The sequence below is a fragment of the Microtus ochrogaster genome, chromosome 17 (assembly GCF_000317375.1).
Source record: "Microtus ochrogaster isolate Prairie Vole_2 chromosome 17, MicOch1.0, whole genome shotgun sequence".
Lineage (NCBI taxonomy): Eukaryota > Metazoa > Chordata > Mammalia > Rodentia > Cricetidae > Microtus > Microtus ochrogaster.
In genome coordinates this window covers 8,704,095-8,714,539 of record NC_022019.1, presented here as the reverse complement: position 1 = coordinate 8,714,539, position 10,445 = coordinate 8,704,095, and the positions used below count along the sequence as shown (strand labels likewise).

Here is a 10,445-nt window from a genome sequence, read left to right as displayed (position 1 = left end):
GATAACACAGTTGCATCCTTTTCCTTGTTAAAATCGATGTTTTAACTAGCAATTTAGCTTCCTATTATTAGTCACTCAGTGATACTTAGCAATTTACATAAAAATAAGTTACTCTAATATTCAAAGATATTTTTGAATAAACTTTAAGCTACAATTTAGTGTTTGAGAAACAAGAGCCAAAGCCTGGCCCCTGTCCATATCGTATTGCTAGTAAATACCAATCTCAGCTAACATAATGCCCCAAATACACTGACATCTAAAAAAAAAAAATTGATATTTTACTGAATGTTTGGTGCTGAACATAGATTATAGAAATACCCAAAAACAAAGAATAAAATTTACAAAATACAGATAAACCAAGCTTTTTTTAAAAAAAAATCTCATCTGTCAAGAAGAAAATTGATTACTTACAAAATAAAAGCAAGAAATTCCAAAACAATGATAAAATTGGATGTTCCTTTATTTTATATGAACTACAATTAGCATACGCATCCTGAATTCTGCAAGACTTCAAAGTTGATTATTTCAAGACACAAAAAAATAAGACTGTAGTATTCTAAGATTAAAATAATATCACGTTAACTTTTGCTGAAAGAATTGATAGCATACATGACAACTTCATACTAAATCAGAAAGTGGAAACTGTTTTCTATACTACATTTTTCCTACCAGCTTTAAGCAAATCACCAATGGTATGCTAATTAATGAGGCAAATGGAACGAGACAGCTGAGACACCAAAAGCACTAACAACTGGGTAACAAGGAGGTCATGGGTCACTCAGAGGCTGACTCTTCTGGGGAAACCTTTTGTACTAGAACAGGGGTTTCTTGATGTAGGAAAGAAAGGCTGTGCAGACTTTTCTTGGAGCTACAGTAGAGCCTGAATACTAAACTCTCAGGAGACCAGGACCACTCAAATGTTCTTCAATAAATTACACAATTTCACAGCCTTGGACAAAGGCAGCTTGGTATTAACAACAAATGATTAAGCATCTTGGAACCTTAATTCAGAATTAAATCAAATACTGGAGGAGAGATAGTAACAGAAAGACAGTTAAAATATTAAAACAAATCAATTAAAATTGCAATTAAGAACTCATTAATTCCCAAATTGTTAAAAGTTAAAACAAGTTCCACTTCCCATCACCTTATACTTATGAAAACTGTAATGGGAATTAGAGTGGCTATTATTTTACAATCTCAAATTTATTATTTTCAAGTAATTGCTAAACACAAAATTTCTGAATATTCCAAACATTTAGAAAATACTTTCTGTCCTCTGCTGTGTCTGAAAAGAATAAAAACACTAAACAACAAAATGAAATATTATTTGGTACAAAAGGTTACATCTTAGTCATGCTTTACAACCAATTGCTTTTATGTAAAATTTTGATTGACTGAAGTCATCTTTCCATGACATACCTTTCATCAAAAGGAGGCAGGAACTATTTACAACAATACCATCTACCCCAGAACATTCTACTCTGCAGACAGGTGTTCTGTAAAAGGACTACATACGAATACACAGAAATTTTTATGTGAGAAGTACCACCTATGATCATTAGCTGGTCAACTGGATATGTTAAATATGAGAATCTACATCTACATATGAAAATTTAAATACTATGGAATGAAAACCACAACATGGCATCAGTTTCTCCCAAGTACTGAAAATGAAAACTCAAAAATGGACTTTCCTAGACGAATCTACTCAGATGCTACTGAGCCTACCAAAGGTGGGAGGGAACATGAACCAGCATTTGAACAGTACTAACATCAGGTGGGGTTACTGGGTAGGCTTAACACAAGGAAGTACTTCCAACACAGCAGCGTCACACTACCTTTTAAAATACTTCTAGAAAACAAGAAGAAATGCTTCAGTGGCTAAGCGAACTGTTGGAGAATAAGACCAAATCCACTTTCACTGACATTCTAGTCATGGTGTCTGTTTGTGGTTGACTGGTTGGTTGAAAGCTTAACACTAACTCGTCAAGTGACAATAGGGGAAACGTAGGTACTGATACTAAATAAGTGATGGAACAAGATTAAAACCAGGAATTATTTTATAATCAAGAGAGATTTACCTTCAAACATTTTTGTTCAAGATTCAAAAGATTTATTTGAAAAAAATCAGCACAAAACAAAGAGATCCTTAATAACCTTTCTCAGAATATATGAATAGTCAAAATCTATATGAAATGTAAGCAACAACTCTAATTTTACACAATATGGATGGTTTATACAATCTGAAGCCGCATGCCTCCCACCCACAGATACACTACAACACTACACTATTGATCCCCACTGACATCAGCTTTCACTAACAGTCTGACTTCGGGGTTATTGGAACAAACAGAAAAGCAAAATCATTTTCACTTTTAAATAGGATTAGCTAAAGCAACCACAGCAAGTTTTATAAAGTTATGAGGGAATACCACTAAGAACATTTTTAAATTAGGCAAAATCATTTCTTTATTGATATTAAGTAACTACATAGAGTTAATAATAATGTGGCATAGTTATTCTTAGCTATGATCACAACACAGTTCAACATTCACAATGATGGGCATCTTTATCACTAACCTAATCTACAAAGCTTATGAAAAGAAAATACAAAAAAAAAACCCTCAAGCTTTACAAAAGAAAAACTTCAATCTACATACGTTAACAATAAAACCATTTTTTTTTTCCAGGTAACAGACAACGTGTAAAGGCATACCATTGAAAGTGTTTTTCTAAACAGCCGGGAATGAAAGAATATTTAGTATCTCCGACGCTTATTGGGACCTTCAAAGTTGCCCCCTTGACTTCCTCTACCAAAACCACCAGGACCTCCACTCACAGGACCTACACCACTCATTGGTGCCTGTGGAGTTTCAGAACCTGTTCTATTTCCCATAGGCGAACCCATCTGGGACGGAGGTCCTTGAGGAAACCTATCATTGTGCTATAATGACATATAGTAAAGTCCATTTGGAACACGCCAAAATATAAGTGACAAGAAAAATTGGCAAAATCCCAAGTGGTGATGTCAGGAAGTTCAGCAGAAAGTCCAGCAGAGTCAGGATCAAACATAGAAGGAAGAAAGGAGCAATTTAATTAGTTCCTGTTTTTAAAAAAATAAATAATAATAAGCATCTGAAGATTTACAAGTTGCTAAGCTATGCCCCATTTGGTGAAAAGAACTGATTCTGACATATGCAAATGCCTCCTTATGCCCAATCACACTGCTCTGATCCCTTTTTAAAAAGCTTATAACTACATGAAACTATGATATAAAAAATATATATATATATTATTATTTTGCTCTGAGATGGAGTATCTGTCTGTAGCCCAGGCTGGCCTCTAACTCATGATTCTACCTCTACCTTTACCTTTACCTCCCAGGTGCTGGGACTATAATATAAACATGTGCCATCTGTCCTGGCAAGAAAAATACTTTTTAAAAAGAAATCAGAGATGTAAAATTAAGGAGCAGCATCATACTATTTTATAAGTAAACATTCTATAAACTTGAGAATCAATGCTTTTAAAACACAAAGCACTAACATGAACATCACAAAAAACTGGGACTTAATAGAGACATATGAAATACTTTCCTTTAAAGTTTAGTATTAAGAAAATAAGATTAAGTTTCAAGAACTGTTTAACAAATTATTGAGAACACATTAAACAGCTCTGTCATTTATTCTGTGACACTTTATAATAGTTAATCTCAAGTGATGAACAGAATTTTGTCTTAAAAAAAAAAGAAAAAAACCACCAAAGATGACATTTAAATTAAATTTACAATTTTAAGTAATGTGTAGGAATATACGTTGGTTATGTCTATGTTACTGCTAACGATTAAATACTAAAGAGAAACTTAACCAACATACTTCAAGTTTCAGAAGTTACATTACAAAAATGCTGCCTCTCCTAAATGCATCGACTTCTTTATGTGCCACCTGACTGTCCTAGATACTATGACCCTGCTTTTTTTATGACCCTTGTACAATAAATTTTAAAATGATATCAAGAAAACCAGTGCATGCTTCATTTCTGCAATGCACAATGTATTCCTTTTAGTCCCTTCTGATCCCCACAGACGTAGAATGATGGCATGTCTAAGTTAAATGATAGTGCATCTTCCTTCTTAGCCATCAATGGAACTTTAACTTTTGGTATCGTAAACCAAACACCAAACACCCTTTTTGAAATCTAGTCACCAATTTTACTTTTCAGAACAACTATCAACAAGCATTACATGAGGAAACATTTTCCTACTCTAAGGCCTCAGAAATAGTACGAGGCACCTTTCCTGCTACCTGATATGCAAAGATGACAGAAATTACAACTGAGAAAGTCAATTTTCATGTTTTACCCATACAAAGATATCTTCACACTCTTGGATCAAGACCAAAAAAAAAATCTGTATTTTTAGGTTACTAATACAAGCAATACTTTTCATAAAACAGTACCTTTTTTACTGAAGATAACAGTGTACCTTTAGAAAGCTTTAGAAAAATAAAGTTTTAGTGTTAACTATTTTCCAGTGAAGTAAATGGTCTGAAATAAATTATACTTTTTTCATAAAAACTAAAATCTGTCATTTCATACATAGTAGAGTTTTGTTTCCAAAGGTAAATAGTCTACATAGAAAAAGCACAATATAAACACTTAGCATTACATCCATACACTCAAAGACAGATGTAAATTAAAAGTACTGAAGAATAATTGTAGTGGCGCATATCTTCTATATTGAGGTAGCAAAGTAAGTAGTGATGGCAATACTAACATAACATCTGGCCACTTAAAACTGTCTCAAATAAATAAAAACTTAACCAAGTTCCTTTCTCTTCGTTGGCTGTACATCTGTACTGCCAAAAGCAATGATGTCTGGCTACAGTAAGTGTGAAGTTACCTTTGGGGCAGAAAAATGTTTAGTTATAAAATAAAATCAAAATAAATTTAGTGATACGTTACCACTGTGCCATTATCGGGTATCATTGGAGTTCCCATATTTGCAGCTCCTTCTGGTCCCATGGCAGGACCAGGGCCCATTGGTGGGCCAGGTATAGTTCCTCTGTTGTTCATATTCATACCCATCATTGGAGGAGGCCCTTGGGTACCAGCAGGTGCTGGGCTAAATGCATCTATGCAAAACAATCTACACTTAGAGCTGTCCTATCTTAGTTTAGTGAACATTAACAACTTTATAACTCATAAAAACAAAACTATTATCAAAATAATTTTCCTTCCTTAAGAATGGAACACTAAACCATCAACAATACAGCATCATATACACAGTAAAATTCTCTTTATTAAAATAAGCCTACAAGAAATAAGTCAATTTTTTAGAGCAATTGAGACTAAGATATGTAAAGTTTCAAAAATCAGAAATACTAAGTGTAGCTTAATTTAAAGAAATGACCCTTGATAATTTTATATTCCACTAGCCTTAATAAATGGTAAAGGGTTGGCACTCAAAAACTAAATACAGCTAAAACTATTAGCATATCAAAACAACGAATCTTAAGAAGGAAAATTAGTCCAGGGAATTGCACAACATTAGCTATAAAAAAAATCCCTTGGTTTTTACAAAACTGTTAAAACTTACCAAAGAATGGCTTTTCAATTTTATATTAAAATAAATAGTCTAAACAACAACAACAAAAATCTTACTCAGGTCAAACCAGGTTTTAAAACACAGTTACATCCAAACAGAAAATGATTATTAGGGAGTACTTCTAAAAAGTGAAATTCTGAAAGGAGGCATAATCAGACTTCTAATTTGGTCATTAAGATATCCACCTAAGTCATATTATAATACTGTCTGAGCTGTACTCCAACATGTATGGTAGTCTGAAATAAAACATTTTAAGGGATGATTTTTTAATTTTTAATTTTTTATTTTTTAATTTAAGGGATGAGTTTTTTAATCATAAAACTCCAAAACCAAAAACTAATGCCAAAATCAAGATTTCTTCTACTATTTCAATACATGGCCAGTTTTCAGATATTCAGAACTGACTTTCTTAAACACAGTAAGTCCATGGCACAGGACCTAAAGCAGCTGAATACTGCAGTGTCAAGACTAAGGAGCAGGAGAAAGAAAGAAGTCACACTCCTCGCCAATTCATGCTATTGCTCTTTGAACTCTAATCCAAGAAACAACCAATTTCAAAGGAAACAAGTTCCTTAATCCCAACATATTCTTTCTAATTAATCAACACTTAAAGTTAGCAATTTCTACTTCCTCAATACGGTTATAAACATGCATATAACAGATAAGAAAGGCAGATGGCAATAACTACAAGCCCTCTTAGTTCAATTTTTCCTGGAAAAAAAAAAAAACAGGTTAAAGGCCTTTGTTTTCCCCTCATTTTTTTTAAAAAGGGAGGTCTTGTGTGTTAGCCTAGGGGTTTGCTGTCACATACTCCTGCCTCAGCCTCTTTGATGCCAGAATTATAGGTATGAGACCCCCACGGCCAGCTCCCTTCTTTTTATTAGTATTATGAGAGTTCAGACAGTTAATGATACAGATCGGAACATGTCAAGTAATACTCCCAGCTACCAGTAACGTGGACCTATTTTCCGCCTCCTACCTGTACAAATCTAAGAAATGTTGGCATTATCTGGTGTGTCCACTTGTAATACATCAAAAATGATGATGCCACACTATCAACAGCAATAGGATTTGTGTGGTGCAAATACAGGGCCTTGAGCTCAACCACTGAGCTACAACCTTAGCCCATTTATGAAACTTGGTGTACTATGGCAGTTTTAACAACTCAACAATTCAACAAGATGGGAACTGCAATAAACCATCAAGTCTTAACACTGACTGAGACTTTAGGGGAGTTGAGTGCTAAAAGGCATGTTATGATTTCCTAATAAATGTTGCAAAATTTTATTTTTCTTTTAAATTAAGTAATACAAAAGGGTATTCTCATAAAGGTGTTAAGCCAAAGAATGTTTTCAGATCTCTCTGCACTACCAAAAAATGTTTAAAATTTTACAAGTCAAAGTTTGATTCTGAGATAAATGGCAAAAATTCTTTGAAATTGAACCTCATAATCTTACTGTTCTTAAAAATGCCATCTATTACCTTATGCATTACCCATAAATTACTATGAAAAAAAACAGTGAGTCATATCACCATTGTATACAAAGCTTCAACTCAGAAATCTTGTTATACTAATGATTCCACATGTCCACACACTAACGGCATAGATAGGTTCATGGGGCAAGGGCCACGTTTCACGCTTCCTTTGCATACCACAAATGCTAAGTCACACACTGAAGGCCAAGAAAAGTGACCAAAAGGATAGTAATAAACTATTCTAGATTATCTGACTAAGAATAAAAGAACTAGAATTACAAGTATTTTTTTTTCATGGCTAACTTCAGAAAATATTGATACAATTCCTTATTCTCATATGCTACAAATCTTAAGAATATATTAGTTGGTAATGCATTATATGTTCTGATAGTATAATTGTTAAAACAACATGCACATATGAAATATACAAGTTTCAATTTCGTGACGTTTCTATGGGACAATATAAAAGTTATGTAGAATGTAATTAATTGGCCAATGATTAAAGTATACCACTTCAAATTTTAAGTTTACTAATAAGAATCATGATATCTATACACTTTTCCCTTACCTTATTTATGATACTATTTCTTAACAATTTTGCAACTCCTCTAAAGACATGTAAGGCATCTGAATTCCTCAACAAGCCATAGAAGACTATGAAGAAATACTTCCATGCTAAATACCGTAGCCATGAAAAATATTTAAAACATTTTGTAGAGTAAATAAAAAGGCTCAGTCTCAAACAAAAAGTAAAAATTTAAAATAGGAACTCTAAAATCAAGTGAAAATACAACTTAGAATCTGTCAATTTCCAAGGGAAAATGACACTGGGTTTGTACAATATGATAGCATTATATTTAAGCAAAATGGTTAGAATTATTGCACCCTGCATCAAAACCTAGTTTAAAAGCTTCTTTTACAGAATATATCAAATTGTATTTTTCAGCTATAAAATATTCTTCCTAGACACTTCTTAAATCCATTTATTAAATATAAGAAATATCACCTTCATAATTGGTTCCATGTTTCAGGTTCTCAGCATACAAATACCATGAACAGCATATAGTCCCAAAATATTTACAAGTAAGTTAAGTTACATAAGTCTTTTGCTTCAAATCCCTACCTCCCATGTTTATTGCTCCTCGGGGACCCATATCACCCATTCTCATTTCCTGTTCTCTCTGTAAGTAAACATAGTTGTCAGAGTCAACCTATTGATCTTATGACTTGACATTTCCCATCTAAAATCAAACAGAAAAGAGTGAGTTGGGATATCACTTTCCATTAAAAATTCTGAAATTTTCCAACATTATTTACTTAACAAGACTACTAGAAAAGAGGAAACGAAAGGGAAAAGTAAAAAAAAAAAAAAAAACAAGACAAAAACAAGACAAAAACAACAACAACAAAAAAAAACACTCCAAGCATCCAAGGCTTAATAAGCATTAAGTGCTTAGAATATTCACTTGATACAATAAGACCAGGTTACAAATGAACCAGCCTACATGAAATCTGCTAGCTTTTTAATGCTGTCACTCCAAAGAAACTTTCATCAAAGATACACCTACCCTGAATAACGCCAATTATATTTAACTTCCACGTTACAGAATTCTTAAGGTTACAGGCTGTTTTTATTATATAAAACTTATGAAAGATCCATGAGTTTTTATTCAACTAGTCAGGAATTCTTCCACCTCTGGTCTACATATACACCCTAAGTCTTCGGTCTACACTAGCAGTTATAAAAAGATTTATGTAATATTGCTTTCCTTTAAATAAAGCAGTGGTTTTATTTAAAACATGAATAAATTGTTTCTTATTTTCCAAGTTCTGAAATGATGCACTGTAGAATTATAACACAAGAGTCAGGTCATATAAATTAACATTTGAAATTTCATTACATAGCTACTTTATAAAAATTATTTACTGCCAGTTACTTCAAAATTAAGCCAATGAAATTAATCAATAACAATGAAATTGCAATACCACTTTAACCAAAATATTAAATGCTGAAACCATGAAAAGTACTCTGACACAAAAGTACCAATGAGTGTTTCAATTCAATCCATGGCTGAATGAAACAACAATTATTCTTGGGAAAAGCAACTATTGTTAAACATAAATGCTTAATGATGATATAATACTGGAGAAAACAGCATATAAAATCAAGGGCCTAAAATGCTATAATGTAAGAATAAATGGCATTAAGTAGTAAGTAAAGACATCCCAGAGTGGTAGGGTGTAGAACTCAGTGGCAGAGCACCTTTCTACCAAACACAGAGTCCAAGGTACGATCCCCTAGCACAGGTATGAGGCGGGAAAAGTCCTGCCCGCTTAGAATCGAAGAAATAAATATTTTAATCAAGCAATTTGAAATGAACAAAGCTACGATACAGCCAAAAGAAATGTTTTACCATATTATTTATAAAATGTAAATACAACTTCCTAAGAAATGTTTTTTCTTCTCATAAAATTTGTGTTAACAGATACTATCATTAACATATGAAAAGGCAAAAATAAATAAGGCTGGACATGTAAAGCAAGCCTTTCGTCCCAGCACTCCCATAAGGCAGAAGGAGAAAGGTATCTATTTCAGTGAGGTGCAGGTGAGTCACGTCTATGTGAAATTCTGTCTCAAAAATGAAAAACACAAGATCATAAGATCAAAACGATGACCAATCAGATGTTATACAGAAAAAAATTTATACATGTTAAGTATTTATTAGTTAAGTTTCCTTCTCATGACTTCAGGAGATTGTTATGTTCCAAATCTATTGTCACAAACTTCTACTGAAATACACACAGTATAAGAACCTGAAAGTGAGACTCAGGGTATTGTCTATTCACACCAACCTAAAGAATTCACAACTGTGTGCTAACCCAAAACGCAAGAGACCCTTCTCTTATAAAAAATTCCATTTAATAATGTTGGAGATCAAATTCAGGGTCTCAAGTAGGATAAGCAAGAACTGAGCATTTTAGCCTCAGGCATGAATAGCTTTTAATACATTTTAAAACAGATAAAAGTTAACATTTTCTTAGATATTAGTGATGTTTTAACTTTGTCGTATTTATTATAGTGTAAATTGAAAAACTGTAACCAACATCTCAACAGTCTTTTAATGGCGACTAGAAAAATGGCCCATTGTTAAGAGCAACTGCTACTCTTCCAATGACCTAAGTTCAGTTTCCAGCACCCAAACCAGGTAGCTCATAACCATCTCTAACTTAAGCAGCAAGGGATCTGGTGCTCCCTTCTGGTCTCCAAGGTGTGTGTGTGTGTGTGTGTGTGTGTGTGTGTGTGTGTGTGTGTATGGTACACATATATGCACATAAATTTATTTTTTTAAATTTTTGTGTT

At 33.1% G+C, this 10,445-nt stretch overlaps 1 protein-coding gene across 1 annotated transcript in view; it reads right to left on the bottom strand.

Moving 5' to 3' along the window:
* Positions 1-2,093: 2,093 nt before the first annotated feature.
* Pspc1 (paraspeckle component 1) overlaps positions 2,094-10,445 on the bottom strand; it is a 64,160-nt gene continuing 55,808 nt past the window's right edge. Inside the window, exons 7-9 of the mRNA XM_005355442.3 lie at positions 8,208-8,265; positions 4,966-5,135; positions 2,094-2,947 (exon numbers count right to left, since the gene is read on the bottom strand). Coding sequence (XP_005355499.1) covers positions 2,762-2,947; positions 4,966-5,135; positions 8,208-8,265 — 414 coding nt within the window. The 3' untranslated portion in view covers positions 2,094-2,761. The remainder of the gene's footprint in view (positions 2,948-4,965; positions 5,136-8,207; positions 8,266-10,445) is intronic.